At 57.9% G+C, this 20,219-nt stretch overlaps 2 protein-coding genes across 3 annotated transcripts in view; both read left to right on the forward strand.

Annotated features, from left to right (window-relative positions):
* C6orf106 (C6orf106 homolog) overlaps window positions 1–5,223 on the forward strand; it is a 31,865-nt gene extending 26,642 nt beyond the window's left edge. For both annotated transcript variants that reach the window (NM_001030919.2, XM_015298936.3), the window contains one exon: window positions 1,560–5,223. In NM_001030919.2, coding sequence (NP_001026090.1) covers window positions 1,560–1,595 — 36 coding nt within the window. In that variant the 3' untranslated portion in view covers window positions 1,596–5,223. The remainder of the gene's footprint in view (window positions 1–1,559) is intronic.
* On the forward strand, window positions 3,364–20,166 carry SPDEF (SAM pointed domain containing ETS transcription factor). Its single transcript, XM_040653030.2, has 6 exons — window positions 3,364–8,390; window positions 17,129–17,464; window positions 18,074–18,271; window positions 18,345–18,392; window positions 18,573–18,713; window positions 18,785–20,166. The coding sequence occupies exons 1-6, from the start codon at window positions 8,312–8,314 to the stop codon at window positions 18,961–18,963; spliced, it is 981 nt and encodes a 326-aa protein (XP_040508964.1). The 5' UTR covers window positions 3,364–8,311; the 3' UTR covers window positions 18,964–20,166.
* The last annotated feature ends 53 nt before the right edge of the window (window positions 20,167–20,219 follow it).

A 20,219-nucleotide genomic window follows, 5' to 3' on the forward strand; every position in this document is an offset into this window, starting at 1 on the left:
TGTACACGTTGACTATCTCATACTGGTGGTGGGAGCTCCTGCTTTCAGAGGCGAGCTGTTGTGGAGTCTGTCGGGTGTTATCTCTTGAAGATAGCACAGACTGGGAATGCAGCATATTCCTAGGGCTGAGGTGTGCTTGTTTTCCCATCACTTGTGCACATTTCCCTCTGCAAACAGCATTTTCCAGCTCTCTGCTTTCTTTCCCATACCTCCCAATTAGTCTGTAAGATGTCCTGTTTAATTGCTAATCCTCTTCGGGCTGAATTTTGAGAGCTGCTGGTGGATGCTTCAATTGACCATTGCACTGTATTTTACCATTTGATATATCCTAAAGAATTAACTTTTTTCCTCACTAGCTGTATCAAAATAATTGGCTTCTGATAGCACTTGCTTTGTAACAGATACCCAGCGGAGCTCTTGAACTTCTGCAGTGGATCTTAAGGTAGTGCAGTTGGTGCTTTCTTTATGTGAGTCATGTTGAAGGCTCATTGTTTGGTGGCTCTGTGGCTCATGCAGCAGGGTTGTTAGGGAGCTGCAGCAGAACATGCAGGAAATAATGTTTCCTTTGAGATTTTTCCTGTTAAAGGTGAAGTGGTGAAAACTTGAAGTCAGAGCTTCCCTGAAAGACAGAGGATGGCTTTGTGCTGATGGAGCTGTTTTAGCAGCAAGCCAGCCAGGGGGTGGCCTGAAGAAGCAAAGTGTTGGCCTAACAGTCTTCCAGCTCTGATAGAGAAACATAAAGCTTTTCCTCCCTCCTCTCACTTCTGACCTGAATGCATACCTGGATCTTACGGGAGGGTTTGGTGTGGCTCCTACCTTCATCCCTGTGGCAAACTTCATCTGTGCGATGCGAGGCCCATTGCCTGCCTGCTCCCTGCTTTGTTCAGCCTTCCAGTGTTTCATCAGGATGAGTGGGGATTGCAGAAAGGAGCTGCTGTGGACTGCAGACTTGTCCCTCGGTCTGTGGTGCTGCTCACTGCAGAGTGTGAATGAGGGGACAGTGGCTTCCATAGCAAGATTTTAATTTTTTGCTGAGATGTGGTGGCTGACTTTCACCTGGAAAAAATGTGTACCGTTACTCTGAGAGGGCAGAAGTGCATGTGATGAGCGTGGATTTCAGAATGCTGCTTTTTCTCACGTAGGCTTTTCTCTCAGTTCCGGCCTTACTGTTTGCTGTAACCTTTAGAATAGACTTGTGAGGCTGCAGCTGTTGGCCTTGCAAGGACAGCAGCATCTACAAATGGCTTTTGCTCTGGTGTAGAAGCTGTCAGTAGTTACTTCACGTGGCCCTGTGGCAGCTGAGAAGCGTTCTGCCTGGCTGTTAGCTGCCCTAGATAACACCTGACAGAGGTAAGTGGGTGGCAGCTGCTGTGTCAGGGGGGAACAGCTCCTTTCTGAGCCTTTGGTAAGGCTGGGCAGCTGGGGCTGCTGCTCTGATGGGTGAAGGGTTGCATCCAACGTAGCAGTGCTGGGATGGGATGGTGGTGATTTGCAGGCGCGCACTGAGCGCCGTTGTTTCTTGCCTGTTGAAATTGATTATGTCTCCAACTTTCTTGCAGGGTTTCCACGGTCCTTATCCCTTCGGACAGTCTTAAAACACAAACACACAAAACGGGTATCGGCAAGAGGAGAATTTAACAAAGAACTGACTTTTGGGGGAAGGGAGGGGGATTCACGTGGCAGACAGACACAGCGTGGACCCCCCTTCTCTGCCTCCGTGTTCTGGATAAAGAAGAAAATTAAATCAAAAGCCCAATAACTTAAGACTGTTTCCGGAGGAAAGATCTCAGTATGCATGTGTGAATGCTGAATTTCAGGAGTGTTGTTTAACGCTATGAGAAGAAGACTATACCGACACCACGATATTTTGTAGAAGTCATTCTCACAGTAATTAGGTAGCGGAGAAGTTTAAGAGAGAAAATGAAATGCAAAAGCCATCTTTTGAAAAGAATTTGCCTACGGAGCGGTTGTAGTTTGAGCAAATGTTTAATTTGTTTTCTTTCCTGTTCATATTTCTTTTTTGAAGAAGGGACAGCGTGCATTTTGGTGGAGCTGCCATCCTTTGCTTGTTACCCAATGGACGTTTGCTTGGCATCTTCTGCGGGTTTGTGCAGTGACTTCTTTGTGTTGGACGTGTTTTAATGGCAGGTTGGGTCTGTACCCGGCTCGGCGTTTTTAATTTCACCTTCTGATTTTATTGACCCACTTCTTCGTCTCCTCAATGGATTCTTTCTGTGTCTTCGTTCTTCCCTTTTGGTTTGAGCGTTGCCGTCAGTTGCCCCGCTGAGCAGCGGATCTCAGCATCACCACTGAAGGGAGGGACAGTGGGACCGGGTGAGGATAACAGGAGGGCTCATTTCCCTTCCTCTTGTACACGAAGTGCTCGTATACCCAACCATACGAATAAGAAAAACGGATTTATTAAAGTTCCAGAGCTGTCCTACGTGGTTAGCATTTTAAAATACTCTTTTTGTTAACTCTTGATGTACAATAGCTGTGCCTAGAGCAACCAAGCAAGTGTATCAGTCTTGTGCCAAGAGGAAGCTATTTTTCTGTAGCTGTAATTCACTCGATGATAGTCGCAAAGCTTTGCAAGTCACGTCCTTATAGTTTTGAATCTCCCATCTCTCTCACACAGCGTAAGTTTGAGTTCCTTTCTCCTGTTATGAAGCGTTAGCTTAGAGGCTAATTCTTTGCATTTTTGAATGTAGAGCACGAGTTAGAATCAGCTGCTGGATTCCACTGTCGCCTTGTATTCATTTGCCTTTCTCATCCTGGCTTGTATAGCTTTGAGGCTCTCACCTTTCCAACGGGCTCTCCAGGGCTTGTTGCTGGAGGAGGACGCGTTCCTCTAAAGATACGGGTTGCTCTGTTGTTCCTCCAGTGTATCTTCATGCAGTCACTGATTGGAAAGCCCAGCGTGAAGGGAGGGGGAACGGCCTTGTGGCTTCCTGAGGGGCTGTGTCCCCACAGGTCCTCCTGCAGGGCACTGCCTTCCCAGGAATCCTGCAGGCCAGAAGAGCCGTCTGCCAAAGATACAGTGATATGCAAATACCCCACAACCTCCTTCCCCATCTTTCTGGTGCAGACTCCTTTCAGAGCAGAGCTCAGGCTTGCTGCTGCGTGGTGTGTGGCGTTTTCTTGATTTGTTTTGAGTGGGGGATCAGTTTGCACTGCAGCTGCCAAGCAGTGCATACAGGTGCTTCGTGTGGGTCTTCCCCGGACCCAGCAGAGGAAGAATCGGACCTTTGGGAGCACGTGTGGTTTGGTGAACAGACCCGGCTCTGTGTCAGCAGCTTGCTAGAGCTGGGCGAGTGGTACAGATCCAGGCTGAGCTGCTCTGGAACGTTCCCATGGAAGGTAGTGCTGCACTGCTTGGTGCCGCTGCAGTGTTTTGTTCTCGTCCTGTCACATCCTTCTGCCCTGGTGAAGTTTGTGTTCCCTTAGCATTCAGTCTAGGGAGTAGTTTGCATTGCTGCACTGTAGCTTGGGCAAGTGGATTCTTCCTCTGCTCCTTCCTTTCTGAGCAGGTGGTGTATGTGCCAAGCTCTGAAGGCACGGACTTGACCATCGCATCTGCAGTACTGCCACTGCCCTTCTGAAAGCATCTAAAACACTGCAGACTGTTTGTCCAGATGACGAGGTGATTCCTTATCTTTATTAGCTCCCTTTGTCAGCTGTGTAGTGGAAGGGGGCAGGGGAAGGAAATAAGACCTCAGTGTCATACTGCAGCTGGTGCTGCAACCTTTGCCTTGCGTCAGCTGGGAGACCCTGGAGCCTCACATCCCCCCCACTTCAGCTTTCTGCTCCTGGGCACGTCTGCTCTTCGTGTCGAGAATGGCTGCCACGCTTGTGTTCCTGTGCTGCTCCTGCTAGGAATGAATCTTCCTTTTCTTGAGAAAAGCTTGCATGATGCACCCCAAGTAGTCCTGTGCTTTCCCACTCAGAAGGCATACTTGTCCGGCACAGATCTGAGTTCTCTCCTGAGTGTTTCCGATCCACGGTGTCCTTTGTGGCAAGACTTGCTTGCTCCAGGGTGTGCAGAAAGGCAGGGCCATTGCTGAGGTGCTGCTGGAACCTGCAGCCTCACACTGCTCACAGTGCAGCTGTTCCCCACGGAGCTGAGCTTTGGCATAGTGGGAATGGTCTCTGAAGATGATGGTGCAGAGCTGCGGATGCTTTGAGAGTCGGGGCTGCAACCTTTGCTGTGACAGTGGGAGAGCGTTGAGATGAGAGGTTGCTCCACCTCTGGGTTTTTCCTCTCGTAAGAACTGTTTCTCTGAGGCCGGAGGTGGTTTTATCTGCTCTGGTTCCTTGAAGCACAGCCCTCACGTTGCTGCTGCTGTCAGCTTTCCTGATCTCACAGAGAGAGGTCTGAGATATTCGGGCGTCGTGGGGGCGCTGGGATCCCTCCTGCTTTCTGTAGGGATGATGCATTCAAACTCGTGGAGACTTTAACATCAGGCAGGTGAAACCAATGGCGTGGTTCGTCAGCACTGCTGCTGGGTTCGCGTGCGGTGTGTGCTGCAGCTCACAGGAGCCGGGCCGGGGGGGTTATGCACATAGAGCTCAGGCTTGTGAGGTATAGCAGGTAAAGCATTGGGAGGCTGCATCACCCCCATGGGGCTGGAACCCCCCCGCACAGAAGGCTGCAGTGACAGAGGCTGCAGCTCTCTGATTAACACCCGTCTGTCCCGAGCAGAGAAAGATCTCCCTCACCCACCGCCCCTCCGAAAAGAGGAAAGGCTGCAATCCATCTCCTCTCTCTCGCTGTGTTGGGCACAGGCAGTGGGTCCGTGGGCCCTCTGTGAACCCGGGGAAGTCAGAGCACAGTGCGGGTGGGAGTTCAGCCCCGAAGCGCTCGTGCTGTGCTGGGGGTGGGCTGTGCTGAGCTGCAGCACGGGGACAAAGCTGTGTGGGTTGGAGAGCAGCAGAGCCTGCAGGGTTGGGGAATGCACGCTGTCCCGTGTCTGGGTTTCTGTTGTGTGTTTCATTTCTTTTCTTGTGTGAGTGAGTGGGTGGTTCTGCAGCCTGTCTATTCTCTCTGGGGGGAGTGCATGTGTAGAACAGGATGGTGTGTTGCCTCATTGAGTCCGGGAGAAGTCCTACGATAGCACATTGGGGGTAAAAAAAAAACCGAATAAATAAATAAATAAAAAGGAAGCTTTTTCCTTAATGTATAAATGAATATTTGTATGATTAAATTAACACAGAAAAAAAAAATGTTCTGTGGCCGTTGAGAGTTTTATTGAAGCTGAAAAAAACCTTCTGAATGTGTCATCCTGCAGTTAAAGGCGCCCTTCTTTCTCCTGTCCCAGGGATTCCCAGGCGTTGAGGCATATGTGCTCAATTCTCTCTCTGCCTTTCCTCCAACTGCCTTTAGAAAGAAGGAATTCAGTGCGTGCTGAGTTAATCAGACTTCCCAGCCTGGGTCAGGGTGTGATGAGTGCCCGAGGCCCATTTCAGGTGAAAGGTGATGGATGGGGGAGGAGAGCTGCGAAGGACGGGGGGCTGTGCTGGGAGCTGCGTTCCAGGAGGGCTCCCATTGGGCTGCATGGGGCACTCAGTGCAGGTACCGGGGTGGGGGATGCTGGGGGAGAAGCACTAAGGGGGGGTGTCCGGCGTCCCCGTGGGTCAGGATGAGGGCAGGTGGAGGTCCTTGGAGGCACGTGCACCGTCACTTGGGCTGGTGGCATTTCCCAGGCCAGGCCTTGCTGCTCAGGGCACCCAGCCGAAACATTTGCCTATATAAACTATATTCTGGAGCAGCTTAGATAAAGCTGATCTCTTGCTTACATGTGACTTTGTTACTAATCCTCGCAAGAAACCTCAATATGTGCGCGCTGGGTTTGCTTTTTAACATTTGAATAAGTGCCTGAAGCTTTCGTGTGCTCTTTAAGCTTGACTGAAAGCCCCACGGGGAGCAGACATCCTGCTGCCTGCGCCTATGGGTATTTATTTTGCACCACGAGCAGAACGCACCCCTCGAGCTCTGGGTGCTCACGGGCAGCTTTAAAACAAGGCAGTGTTTGGATAGGTTGGGATGCCTCCCCTTCTCTCCCTCCCTCCCAAACTTTTCATTGACTGCTTATTTGCTTGAAAGAATCTGTTTGTCTTTAGGGTTGCAACCTGTCAGAAGTTCACCAGAGCAGGACAGTGTGATCGCACCTCCCTCCTAATGCTGCTTCCCAAGCAGGCAAGTACCTTTTCAACCAGGGGGTGGTGACGCACTGAACAGGTTGCCCAAGGAGGCTGTGGATGCCCCATCCCTGCAGGCATTCAAGGCCAGGCTGGATGTGGCTCTGGGCTGCTGGTTGGCGACCCTGCACATAGCAATGGGGTTGGAACTGATGGGCACTGTGGTCCTTTCCAACCCAGGCCATGCTGTGATTCTATACCTGCTGCCATTGCTGTAGTGGAGGTCATCTCACTGCCGTGACTGCTGCACGAGGAAATCCTGCATCATCCCTGGGCCTCTGTGCACACATAGGTCTGGTGGTTCCTTCTCACACTTTCCATGTGTGCAATCAGCTTTAGGTGTAGGTTTTCTTTGGAAGCTCTCCGTGAGCTGTAATTTGTGTGCTCAGCCGCTGCGTTAATTGGAAATGGGCAGTTAAACAGAAATGATTTAAGGGAACATAATCTCAAACGTATCCCATTCATAAAACAGCTGAGTGAAAGTATGCACCGGGCACCGAGTGCAGCAGCAGATGGCACACGCAGGTAAGAGCAGCGTCGTTTGCTCCACCAAACATTATGGGATCACCAAATATTATGGGATCAGGGCTGGCTTAAGAGCTTGGTGTGTTCCCTTGTGTTGTTTACATCTTCATCTGCAGTCGTGAAACCTCCACCATACGTGGGCCTGGACTGGAGTAGGTGCCAGCAGAGGGAGCTGAGTGTGTTCCTCATCTGCAGCCTTCCGTGGTGGGATGTGGGTCTCCGAGCTGCTGATGGTGCCGTGTCCCCATATGCTTCTGGAGCAGATTCCAGCCCTGCTCCCGGGGTGGGGAGGTGGTCACACGTTTCTGGGTGTGCTCTGTGCTGCTCCCACCCTGCCATGGGGGGGCATGGTGTCACCCAGCCTGCTGCTGCCCGCGTGGAGGTGACCCGCTGGGTTGGAAGCTGAGCAGAGCCGGGATGTCTTATGGGCAGAGATGTCCGTCAGTGGGGATGCAGTGCCCAAACACACCCACGTGTGTGTGCTGCTGGAGCCCCAAAGGAGGGCAGGAGACCCAACCCTGGGGCCATGGAGGTGTCCCCACCCTGGCAGAAGGAAGTGTGTCCCACGCTGTGCGCTGCTGGCTGGGACTTGGAGAGCTCCGTGCAGGGGAGCGAAGGAGAACCTCGCACTTCTTGTTATCTAATCTGCCCCGTTTTCCCTCCTCGTTGTTTACCGTGCTGGAGTTTCCTCAATTAATTCTGACAGCTGCAGGCTGGGCTGTGACGTCAACCCACGGTGGCAAAGCCCAGAAGCCTGGAGAGGCATCGGATGTGATCCTGGGGGTGACCCCGTCTGACACGATGGCACCGTTCTCCCTGACCTCCCCGTGGCGTACAGTGAGGATGTGATGTCCCTGAGCCTGGCTGCCCGGAGACACCTGGCGGCACCTCCAGTGTCCCCACATCTCCTGCACGTATCCATCCACTTCCATGGTGCGTGGTGGCTCAGGGCGGAGAGAGAAGGATGGGCGTCTCCCAGCGGAGGCTTTGGGCGATCCTACTTTGTCCATCTCAAAGCAAGGAGGTGATGGGGAGCGTGGTGCCCCACCAAACACGGGGCAGCACCATGGGGTGGCTGCTGTAGGAAGAGACCTCTGTTCCACCTGCTCCATTGGGGACATCCACGGCGCTCTGCCAGGAGTCGGGGGGGGCTTTCAAAGACCTCCAGGAGGAATCCCACCACTTTGGGACCCCCATCCCAGGCTGAGTCAGCACAGGGGCCGCTGTGCTGCACAGTGCCTGCAGGCAGTGCGGGGTGTGGGGCAGCAGGTGACGGTGCCTGAGAAGCAGGTTTGTCCGAATTTTAAGGGGATCTGCATACGTAGCGATAAGGAAGCCATTATTTAACGAGCAAACAAATGGAAACTGCTGGAGGTATTTTTTCCTGTTGGTTATATACGTATTTTTTTTTGCAGGCTGAGGGTGCGGTGCTGCTGCCATCGGCGGGCAGGAGTGGGTCCCACAGTGCTGCGGTGTGGGGCTGGTGGCAGCTGTGCCATTGGGGCTGGGATGTGAATGCTCCTTAGGGTCAGCTCTGGGATCCACCATAGGGTGTGCGGCGTCGGGCGCTCCACGTGCTGAGCTGGAGATGAACCTCGGAGATGGCAGAATTTTGAGTCGTCCCACCAGGAAAGGGGGTCCTGGCCCTTCTGGAAATGCCACTCTTGGTGAGCGCCTTCATGGCAGGCTGGTGGTGTCACAGCTGTGTCATGGGACAGCTGCTAATCCCAGGACATCCCCGGGTCGTGTCTGTGCCCATTGGTTTTGTGTTGGCCAAAGGGAGGTGGGAACCTGGCGTTGCTGCCATTGGGACCTTCACCAGACAAACCCTAAACCTTGCACTGTCGTCACCCACGTGGTTGGGGTCCCACGGGTGGCTCCTGTTCCCCTTGCAGGGTGCTGTGGGTGTCCATGGGGACTGACACGTCCCTGGGTGGGATCCTGCCCTGCTTACCTCGGGCAGTGCCGATGCCCTCCTTCCTTTTGGGGCCGTGGGTGTCACGGTGAGGGCTTTGTTTCGAAAGGGCAGCTCATTCCCATCCTTCCCCCCTATGGCTTTTTTCATCGGCTTTTGGTTGAGGATTAGGCCCGTGTTGACAGAACAAACACTTTGCTGCCCTCAAATCCACAGCTGAGAACAGAAGCCATGTTCTCGCTGCACTGGGGCCCAAGCCAGCACCGGGATGGGGAGAATTGGGTTTGGGGCGCGGGTGCCCTATGTGGGGTCATGGTTGGGGCTGAGGTTGGAGCCTGGCTCCTGCGAGAGAGCAGAGGGCGTTAATTGCTGTCTGCTTTCATATTCTATCCTGTGAGACCACAGTGGAACGGTGCTCGTTTCCCATAGGGTGTCACCGATGCTTTCCCCCCCCCCATCCAGGCTCTTTGGGGGCTCCTCGTGGTGCTGAAGCTCCATGGGGAGGTCTGGATTGGAAAGCAGCTTCTGTGTGCTGGGGAATAGCAAATACCTGCGGAGGTGGGAGAGGGTGCTCCCTGTTCCTTGATTGGAGTCTTGCCTCCCTGGGACCCCACTGAGCCCCCCAGGTGTGGGTGCTGCTGGGCAGGATGGGGGCTGCTTCCCTGGGCTGGTGGTGTCAGACCTGGGTGATGCTTATCAGAACAACGCATGTCCTTAGGAGCCGGGTGACTCATGGCTGAGTCACAGCTCCCCGTGCATTGCTCATCCCCAGCTGCCCTGCACTGAGCTCTGCGTGGTTGTCCCCGTGACCCCTCCACAGTGCGAGATGGAGAGCAACACCTTTGCCCTGGAGCCGCCGTGCACAGTGTGGCCTCATCCCAATGGGCGCTGGGATCTGAGCTCTGTATGGAGCAATGGGGGTCTGCCCCCCCCTCCCCTCAGGAACCTCAGCCCTTGCAGGGCAGGTTTGGGATTTTCTGGTCCCAAAGTGCTGCAGCTGCTCTGAGCCTGGGGAGAGGTGGCTGAGTGCCATTCACCTCCTGCCATCCCTTCCCACCCAGCCCTGCCAGCTCTCACTTCCAGCCAACGCTGCGGCTTTGAGGCTGATTTTGATGGCTTCTCACCCGGGACAGAACCTTCTGCTGGCTCTCCTGGGGAGGACAGCACAGGGCTGTGGGGAGCTGTGCCCAAGAGCCTCTCCTGCTGCGGGGCACTGTGTGCTGCCCTGGGCTCGCAGGGCATCAGAGCGGCTCACGGGTTCTCCCTGACCCCGTGGCTCCCACGCTCCGGGGCCGTTATGCCCGAGAATCATTTGCACGTGTTGGGAGGGGGGGAAAAAAAAAGCAATGGAGGAGAAGAATGAATTTGCATTTCTTCATGGCAGCCGCTGTGGGAAACAAAGCTGCCGAGGGCTGTGCAAGAAGACGTCGTGTCTGCTGGCACAGAGCCCTGCCTGTCTCACCTGGCTGCGTGCGTAGGGCTGGGAACTGCTGCTGGGTGCCTGCGGCATGGCGAGGGGGGCTGGCCCCATTGCTCCACCCCATTGATGGGCTGAAGGGTGAGGAAATGGAGATGCAGTGTAGAGCCATGGGATGGTTGGGTTGGAAGGGACCTTAAGGATCATAGAGCCGTGGGCTGGTTGGGTTGGAACAGACCTTAAAGGTCATAAAGCTGTAAGATGGTTGGGTTGGAAGGGTCCGTAAGGGTCATAGAACCATAGCATCGTTGGGTTGGAATGGACCTTAAAGGTCATAGAGCCATGAGATAGTTGGGTTGGAAGGGTCCTTAAGGATCATAGAACCATGGCATGGTAGGGTTGGAATGGACCTTAAAGGTCATAGAGCCATGGGATGGTTGGGTTGATGAGACCTTAAAGGTCATAGAGCCATGGGATGGTTGGGTTGATGAGACCTTAAAGGTCATAGAGCCATGGGATGGTTGGGTTGATGAGACCTTAAAGGTCATAGAGCCAGAGGATGGTTGGGTTGGAAGGGACCTTAAAATCATCCAGCTGCATCCTCCCTGCTGTGAGCAACAACCAAATGTGGGTTGTTTTTAGTTTGCATGCAGATGGTGCAGCGGGCAGCCCAGCCCCGCAGCTGTCTGTGGTCAACGGTTCCCCCACCCTGCACCCCAAAGCCACGCATGGGGTGGCCATGACCTCCCCTCGCCCCACCTCTGCCTGCATTGGCTCTGTGCTGAGCCGGGCGCACCCTGAGCCCTCTCTTCCTGGCACCGCTGGGCGACCCGCAGCCACTTCCAGGCTTTTAATCCCGGGAGACAAAAGCTGGAGTTTAATGCAACCCGGGGATGAAAGGAGCGGGGCATTAAGCAGGGAACAGCAAACACGCAGGTGGATCCCGGTGCTCCCGGCTGCGTCAGCGGCACCGCGGCCGGGGAGCCGCGGTCGGGAGCCCCGGGTTGTTTTATCAGGGTGGGCCCCACGGCTGTGCCGGCAGCAATAACCGCGGCTGTTTGCGCTGAGCACACGCACGTCGTCCCGTAAATGGGGTTTATGGCAGCAGCTGGAAGATGGGGAGGCGCGGGGCGCGTGGCCGGGGGCAATAAAGGGGAGTGGCCGCGCCCGGCTCCGTGCTGCCGGGTTTTGGGAAGGGGCACGGCTGGTGTGGGGCGAGGAGGTGTTAAGGAGATGCTCTGCAGCGCATCTGCGCGGGGCCGTTGCGCGGTGCCGCCCGCCCTGGGCTGCTCCTCGTGTGCTTCGGTAATGCGGCTCCCGTTGGGGTTCCAGCGGAGCCCCAACCCCAAAGGGTTCCCCTCCCAAAGCTGCAGCCCCCGCTCCGTCCCTGCGCTGCTGGGAGGGCCGCGTCCCCTCCGCCACCTCTGCTCTGCTGGCGCGGGGACACCCCCGGCAGCTGCGGGACAACGCTGGGAACGGCGCCCGATCCCCTCCTCCGCCGGGGTGGCTCTTCCTGGGATGGCCGCTTTGACCTCCGCGCGTCCGTCCTCCAAACGCGATAAACCCGCTGGGCGCGGGCCGGGGTGGAAGTGAGCCGCAGGGAGCGGACATCCCGGGGAGAGCAATTAAGATTACGGGCGGCAGAAGGGCGGCGAGCAGCCGCTGGGATCCCTGCGGGGGGAATCCCATCTCCCCACACCGTGCTGTGCTGTGCTGTGCTGTGACAGTGCTGTTCTCCGACGCAGCAGAGGGGACCCCGCTCTGCAGAACACCGGGAACTGCTGCCCGGCCCGGCTCAGTGCCCGCTGTGGTTTCACAGTGGCATCGAGTCCTGTCAATGGTTTTATTCTCTCCCTCCGTTCCGGGGCTGCTGCTGTGTTGTTCTCGCGGTGGAGTCGGCGACTGCTGCAGGCAGAGATTCCTCCGCGCTGATTCACGGAGTGCTGCTCCGTCACGGCGGAACCGCAGCCCACCGCCCGGCGGTGGCGATGAGGAAAAAACCCCTCCAGAGCTGCGCACGCGGAGCAGAAAAGCCAGACTTCATTTCCCCTCTTTTGTTGTTCCCAACGTGTTGCAACCTATTCTTTTCCTCTTTTGCATATCGTAACCGGAGCTGCTCCCGACCAGCTGGGATTGCACAACTCCGGGGTGACGCAGACGGCCGCAGCCGTGGGCTCCCATGTGGGGCAGCCCCACTGCCGGCCCCATCTGTAGGGACGCCACCTTCCTTGTCACCCCCGTCCTCTGGGAGCACCTCTGTGGGTCTGGGGGAGTGGTGGGCACTGGGGACCCTTGGTCCTGCAGCAGACATCAGATGGGCTTTGCCAGTCCCGGTGTTTTCCCACCTCCGCTCCCCATTTTTGGGGCTGCTTCCCCATTTTCAAGCCCTACGTTGTGCTGCTCGCCTCCCCCTGAACAAAGCAAATGCGCAGTGAGGCAGGGAAATGCTTTTCCCTTTAATCTCCTTCACTTATCGAAATGTCCGGTGCTGCAGATAGGAGGAGCTGGGAGAGCTTTCCCAGCTGCAGCGGAGAGCAGGACAGGGGCCGGGCGCACCGAGGGGACCTGGCTTTGGGATGCTCCTACAGAGCCGAGCCCCGTCTGCCCTATGCCATCCCATCGCATCCTCCTCCAGTTTGCTCCTGGCCTTGCTAATGAATGATGGTTCAACCTAACGAGCAAAGGAGGCCCCGGCCAACATCCCAGCCAGGAGGACAGGTGCTGTGCACAACCCGTGCCTGCAAACATCCCCTGCACCGATATCTGTGTGGAGATGTGGTGGAGGGCAGTGGTTTGCAGTATGGGGCCGTGCACTGCACAGGGAGAGGGAAAGGGAATGGTGGCTACAGTGGTTTCCCAGCATACGCATGGGTGTGTGGCTCACCTGGAGGCTCTGCTCTGTATCTTAACTCCCCGCAGCTGACACACCTATGTTCCCATGCACGAGCGCTGATAAAGCTCCCTGCGCTTGGATGGCTGTGGGGTTGTGTGCTGGGTCCTGGTTGGGGACTCTGGAGCCCATATGGGGAGTCAGGGCGCTGCATACGGCCCCGAATTTTGTGGGTGCAGTCCCCGGCAGCTCAGCGCGCTGCAGCTGTGTGGCGCTTGGAGGGATGATCCCCACTGAGTGCAGTGTTGTGCACTGACGGGAGCAGGGAGAAGATGCTCAGAGCAGTGCAGGGGGGAGTCCTGGAGCTGCAGTGAGCTGGGGGCACTGGGGGGGCACTGGGAGGACCTCTCTCCCCCCACCACCTATGCCACCTTCCCACCCCACCGCAATGCCCCCATCCTTCCCACCACCGTCTCTCTCTGCCACGTGTTCCCGACCCGGCTGTGTTTCCCAAAACAGAGGAGGAACGCTCACCTCGGGTGGCAGCAGCCCTAATCTGGGGGCAGTGTTTTCCATAGGATAAGATAACATTAAAGCTCTGACCGCCTTTCCACGGGGTTTAATTTCCCTCTCTCCTCCCGGCGCACACCTGTGCTTATCGGTGAGCAGAAGGGGTGCGGAGTCCCCGGGTGCCATGGGACGCATGGGGGGGGATGACAGTAAAATCGTGAGGGTTTGGGGCACAGCACAGGGTTTGGTGCATGGGAGTTCAAGTTTGCACACGCAGGAGAACTGCCTGAGCTGTGCTGCGTTCTTTACGTGTTCAAAGTGACCATAAATACCATCTTGGGGTCTGTCTCGGTCAGAACAGCTTTTTCCTGCTTTTGCCGGTGCAGACAACCCAGGCCTGGAGTGCTGTGTGCTCCCACTGTGCCCCATACAGCAGCAGTGTGGGGAGGAAGAGGGGCCGCATCCCTGTGCTGATCCCCAACAGTTTTGGGGTGCAGGTCGGAGCAGTGGGTCCTGATTTGCCTTTGGGGGCTCAGAGCATCTCTGATCCCCCTGATGTGCCACGGGGTGCTGCGTGCCGCCGTGGTGCACCCAATGGGTCTCTGTGCTCCAGAAGAGCCTTCTGCTCTCACCCTGAGCATCTGTGCCTCCAGGGTGGGTGTTTGGGTGGGAAGGGGTTAATGGGGGTTTGCCCCACTCCCCTATGGGGTCCCATGTGGGGCTGAGTCTGGCACCACACTGCACCCCTCAAGGGTTAACCCCGCTCGGGCTGTTCAAACACCTCCAGCTGAGGTAAGCACGCAGCCTGTTTGTTCAGGTAAATAAGGAAGGAATTGGATATAATGGGCTGAGGAGGCATTTGCTGAGCGCGTCCCGTCCCCGTCGCACACCTCCTCCATCCCTCGGCCACTGCTCCCTCTGCCCCATCCGTGTCCCCACCCCATACAGTGCCCACTGGCAGCCCATGCTTCGCAGCCTGTGAGCCGGGTGGGTGCAGTGGGACACCGTCCCAATTGGGGCACTGCACGTGGGGCCATGCCCACCCCAGGCACTGTGCCGAGCAGCACAGGGTCAGCTCTTCCCACCCACTGCTGGGACCGATGCTGCTGCTGAGCCCCGTCAAGGTAAGAGCCATACAACCGTCCCTATGGACCCTCCTGCCGTCCGCTGTACGTTAGCACTGCTTGGGGATGGGTGTGAGGTCGTCTGCCGTGGTCATCCCTTCCCGTGGCTCTCAGGGCAGCTGGGGCACGGCCATCCCCTGCTGTGAGCTCCGGGTGCTCCTCGGGGAGCTACCACCCCAAATCACACCCCAACCTGCTCTATGGAGATGGTGTGATTTGGGTTCACCGCGAGAGTGCTGAGCTGCTGGGTCCCATAATGAAGACGCTGTGCGCTCGGGGGCATCTCGGAGCCCTATTGCCGGAGCAGCGCCTCTTAGGGCCGCTGTGTCTCTCTGGATTTCTGCTGTGTTTTTGCCCTGTGTGCTCGAGGCACGTTGGCTCCAGGTTGGATTTTTATGGTTCTGCTCGGTTAGTGAAACACAAACGCCGCTCAGCTGCCAAATCCCCCACAATACGGCCGTTCTCGTGGGCAGGGAACTGCCTGCTATAAATAGGGGCTCCCTGGCCCTGCATGGGGAACACCAAGCTCTGCTGCTCACCTGGGGGACGCCGAGCACTGCGGCTTCGCTCGGGACACCATTGAGTTGTGCCCGTCCCCACCCCACTGCTGTTAGCGCATGGCTGGGGCAGCCTGACCTGGGGTTTGGGACACAGCGCCCAGCCGTCAGCCCCCATGCAGGTAATGGGGGGGGTCAGGGGGTGGCAAAAGGCTGGGGGCAGCTCTGGGACCCCCGAGTGGGCTGCATCCCTCCTGTGCACTGGGTTTGTCCCGGTGTGGGGCTGCAATCCCATAGCGAGACCCTGATCTGTCACATTTCTGTATCTGCCCCACGTCCCCAGCCCGGCTATGGGGTGGTTCTCAGGGCACTGTCGTGTGGGGTTTGGGGGCTCTCACACTGTGTGCTGTCTGCTGCTGGAAGAAACAGGGGACAAACCCCAAATCCCCGATAGAAACAGATTTGGGGGCAGGGAGGACTTCGCTGGGTCCCCACCCTCTCCGAGCTGTCGCTTTGGGATTGGAGGGTAAAAGGGTGTCCTGCTGGCAGTAGGGATGTGTGGGGTGGCTCTGGGTCACAGCGCGGCCCCGTCGCAGTGCTGGGGTCAGGAGGGGGCACACAGCCTGGCCCCGCTCCCCCCACTGCCCGTGGGGGTGGTTGGGAAGCACCTGTGGATTCGGGGCTGTCCCGGGTGCCCCGTGCCCGGCACAACCTGTTCCACCACGGCTTAGGAGTAATTAACGGCCCCATTGTTCGAGGGTCGGGGGGGAGGGGGGGATTTTTTATTTGTATTTAATTTCCCCTGTTTCAAAGGCCGATCCCCGTGGAGCTGTCACTGTGCGCAGCCCGGCAGCGTTTGCCAGCATCGCTTCGGGGCACTGCGATGTCCCCATCGCTCACACAGGGCTGAGACCCGCACGGATGGGCCGTACCTTCCAGTGCTGCCCTAAGGAAGCAGCTCCAGTTTTCGAGGGAAAAGCAACGAGGGAGAGGGAAGGGGGAAAAAAGGCACCTGAAGCTGCGAGCAAACAGTTCCCACCCAGGGAAGGCAAACAGCGGCCCCCGCCCTGCGAGTACAGCGCGGCGCTCGGGAGGTTGCATTGGGGCCACGTTCCCAAACGTCCCAATCCTCCCTGTGCCCATCTCCGGGGCTGGCAGAGGAGGGGGAGTGCAGAGCGTTGGGGACCCCTCCCGTTGTGCTGCCGGAGCCGTGCAGCTGTCGCCGCGTCCCTTTGTGCCGCAGCAGTGTGGGGCTGCACGGAAGGCGGATCTGCTAAAGCTGCTCTTTTCATCTGCAGCAGATGAAGGGGAGGTTTGGGAGCGGGTGCCATCGCTCAGGGAAACTGCTGGGAGGGGGGGGGGTGGGGGGCAGCCCCTTCATCCTCCTCCTCCTCCTCCTCGTCATCACTGCCTTTGCTCGGTGCTGTGGTGCCGGGTCCCAAAGCATGGGGCTGTGCCATCCCTGACAGCAGGACGTGGTTGGTGCCCAGCAGGGCCGTTCCCAACGCCGTGTGACACCGTGCTGGGAGCAGACCTACCGCCAGGCTGAGCGGTGCTGTGCAGCTCCGTGCTGCCCCTTCCCCTCATCCCCATCCCCTCGCAGAGCATCGGTCCCCCGGATCCCTCTCCCATAGCGCTCTCAGCGGACGGAGCTGTTCCGTGGGGCTGCCACAGGAGTTCTGCAGGCTCATCCTCCTGAGCCCTCAGCGGATGGGGACGGATCGATGGCAGCAGCTTATATTGCAGTAGAGTGAAGGGAGAGTTGTGTTCCAGGGGTGGCCAAAGCCATATGGCCCAGGAGAGCCACCCGCAGTGCCACCGCTGCTGGGACGCGCTCAGGTGCTGCTCTCCATGCACATCACTGTGCCTGCAGGGTTTAGGCATCCCACATGTAGGGGCCTTGGGGGCTCAGCCCCACCCAGGACCCCCCCAGCGCCCCATACCCGGACTCCATCTCCCACCCCAAAACCAGGACTGTCCCCAGCACAACCCTAAGCCAACATTCCTCCGAGGGCTCCCTGGGCGCTGTGCATCTCTTTGTAGGATTTTCCCCCTCTAACAGGCTTAGTGCTGCTTTGTGCCTGAGCCTCTCCTCCCCCCCCCCCATCCCAGGTCTGAGCACTGGAAGCATGGGCAGCCCCAGCCCCCCCGGCACCCCCTTCTGCCTGCACTACTTCGACATGCTCTACTCGGAGGACGTCGCATGGGCTGCCAAAGGGATGGGGGAGACCTCCCAGAGCGGCACCCCGGGGGGGCGAGGGGAGGTGAAGAAGGAGCCGGAGCAGTGCCCCATCATCGACAGCCAAGGTTTGGGGCTGGGGGGCGATGGGGAGCTGCAGGGGGGGCTGCCCTTGGAGGAGCACTCGCTGGAGCAGATGCAGAGCATGGTGGTGGGCGAAGTGCTGAAGGACATCGAGACGGCGTGCAAGCTGCTCAACATCGCCGCAGGTGGGTGCATGCAGAACCCCCCCCCCCCCCCCCCAAAAAAAAACCCACAAAGAAACCCATAAAATGTCCCCAAACCCATCTGATCTCCCCAGACCCCCGAAAATGGCCTTTAAAATGTTCCAAAAACTGCAGAACTGCCCCGAAGTGCCCCATGTGCTCTGATACCCCCAAAAGACCCTGAGCCTCCCAGAATGCCCCCAAACCCCTATAACGCTTCCAGAAGCCCCAAACACTCTCTGAGATGCCCAATCTGCCCTGAGCAGCCCCCCGACACCCCCTAGATACCCCCAGATCCAAAAATCTGCCAGGACACCCCAAATGCCCCCAAACACCTGGATGTGCTCTGAAACAGAATGCCCCAAATGCTCCAAAACCTCTCTGATACCCCAAAGCCACCCCAAAGTGCCCTAAAAGTGCCCAACCTACCCCGAACCCCCCTGCAATGCTCCTTAAATGCCCCCCAATCCTCCTAAAACGCCCCCAAACCCCCCTCAAAGTGAGGAGAAACCACTCGCTCGTCCTCCCCAATCTTGGCCCCACGGGGGCGGATGAGCACAGGGTACCCCCGGCCCTATGGGGTGACGCTGCTCTCACTGCCCCCACCCCCAGACCCAGCAGATTGGAGCCCCGGCAACGTGCAGAAGTGGATCCTATGGACGGAGCATCAGTACCGGCTGCCGCAGCTCGGGAAGTCCTTCCAGGAGCTGTCGGGGAAGGAGCTGTGCGCGATGTCGGAGGAGCAGTTCTGCCAACGCTCGCCCCTCTGCGGGGATGTCCTCCACGCACACCTCGACATCTGGAAGTCGGGTACGTATGGGGCCGGGGGGAGCGCAGCGCCGCAGGGTGGGCTCCCTCTGACCGCCCGCTCCCCAATTTCCAGCTGCGTGGATGAAGGAAAAAGCTGCCCCAGGGGACGTGAGATACTGCGGTGAGTTCCGCGTGGCTTTGCTGGGGTCCCGACCCTCGTTTCAGCCCCACATGCGAGCATGGGGTATGGGGGGCTTCCTGCATCCCTATGGGACGGCTGAGGGTCGGACCCCGCTGTTCTCCCCGCTGCCCCCAGCCCCAAGGGCTCATCCCCCATCCCACCCCATCCCTCCCTACGCAGGGGGTGACAGCGGATGGGCGGACAGCGAGGTGGACTCGTCCTGCGCCGGGCAACCCATCCACCTTTGGCAGTTCCTGAAGGAGCTGCTGCTGAAACCCCACAACTACGGGCGCTTCATCCGTTGGCTCAACAAGGAGAAAGGTGGGTGGGCGCTCCCGGGGTCGGGGCCCGGAGGGGTCACCCCAAACTTCCCATCCCCGCTCCCCTCATAGGGATCTTCAAGATCGAGGACTCGGCGCAGGTGGCGCGTCTATGGGGCATCCGCAAGAACCGCCCGGCCATGAACTACGACAAACTGAGCCGCTCCATCCGGCAGTACTACAAAAAGGGCATCATCCGGAAACCCGACATCTCGCAGCGCCTCGTCTACCAGTTTGTGCACCCGCTCTGAGGGACTGAGCCTGGGGGGCATCAGGGACCCTCACTGCCCTCCCCCACCTCGTCATCGTCTTCCAGCGCTTTAGGACCGTGGTTGGGGTCATCCCTGTGGACCATAGGGACCTTTCTGTCCCCGGACCCCATACTTGGAAGGGGGATGAGCACAGAGAGCACCACTGTGTGCCCGGCTCCAGGGCCAGGACCATACATGGAGTGGATTTAGGGGCTGGAAGCTGCGAAGGGGGATAAGGAGATGACAGACTATGTGCTGGGGGCTGAGGGGGGGCTGCCTACTGTCTTGGGATCGATGGTGAGAGTGTCCTTGGGGTCACTGGGTCACCTCCCTTCTCTGCAGCCCTGGGCATCATCAGGACATGTCCCCCTCATAGGAGACCCCAGTAACTCCATGGCATCACCTGCCTCAGCACAGGGAGCACTGGGACTGCGCTCCATCCAGCCACACTCTGCCCCTGTGCCACCACGGGGGTGGGCTTTGGGGTCGTTCCCCCTTCTCACCAGCAAACCCTTGAGCTGCAACAGAGCTGCTCTGGGTGCACCCTGAGAACGGCTCTTGTATGCTGGGGGTGGGGCCATCCAAACATGGGGTGCAGTGGTGGGACTCATCCCTCCCTCCTGGGCACGGGATGGGGATGGGGGGGATGGACAAACCCGGGCGCACGGCGGGAGTGAGGACAATGGCCCCGGCTATGGGATGGGCACTGTGGGGCCAGGCGTGTTGGCAGAAGGGATGGTGAGGTGGGAGGGAGCTGGAGGTGCCCCCAACCACCCGCCCCCATCTGCTATGGGTTCACACCACACAGAGGCACGAGGCCCCGGGGTAAACGCATCCCCCATCCCTCTGCAAATATGGGGGGGTTCCACCTCAAATCCCACCCCGTGGCTGAGGGTGTGCGCTTTGCACAGGGAGCGACTGCACGACGTGGGACCTCAGCTCAGCCCCACAGCAGCCCCCATTGAGCCACACTCCCAGCCCTGGGCACGGGATACCCCGGAGCCCCCCCTCCCCATCCTCAGCATTGTGCTCTCTGCTGGGTTTGGGATTTCCCTTCGCCTGCTCTGTTCCTACGGGAAGGAGACGCAGCTCTGCCGTTCCCCTCTGGACACAGAACTGGGGATGGTGGGGACTGCGCCTTTCACAAAGCTCTGAGCTGCCTGGCGATGTCCACCTTGTACATTACAATCGTTATTTGTTTGATTTTCTTCATGGTTTTGCCTGGCGGCGAGTTGTGGTTTGGGTTCAGGTGGAAA

This window comes from Gallus gallus, chromosome 26 (assembly GCF_016699485.2).
Source record: "Gallus gallus isolate bGalGal1 chromosome 26, bGalGal1.mat.broiler.GRCg7b, whole genome shotgun sequence".
NCBI classification, from domain to species: Eukaryota; Metazoa; Chordata; class Aves; order Galliformes; family Phasianidae; genus Gallus; species Gallus gallus.

Coding starts and splice junctions, on each gene's coding strand:
- SPDEF (XM_040653030.2), top strand. CDS start 8,312: ATGAACCTCGGAGATGGCAGAATTTTGAGTCGTCCCACCAGGAAAGGG. Junction 8,391..17,128: donor TTCTGGAAATGCCACTCTTG/GTGAGCGCCTTC, acceptor CCCCCATCCCAG/GTCTGAGCACTGGAAGCATG. Junction 18,393..18,572: donor AGGGGACGTGAGATACTGCG/GTGAGTTCCGCG, acceptor CTCCCTACGCAG/GGGGTGACAGCGGATGGGCG.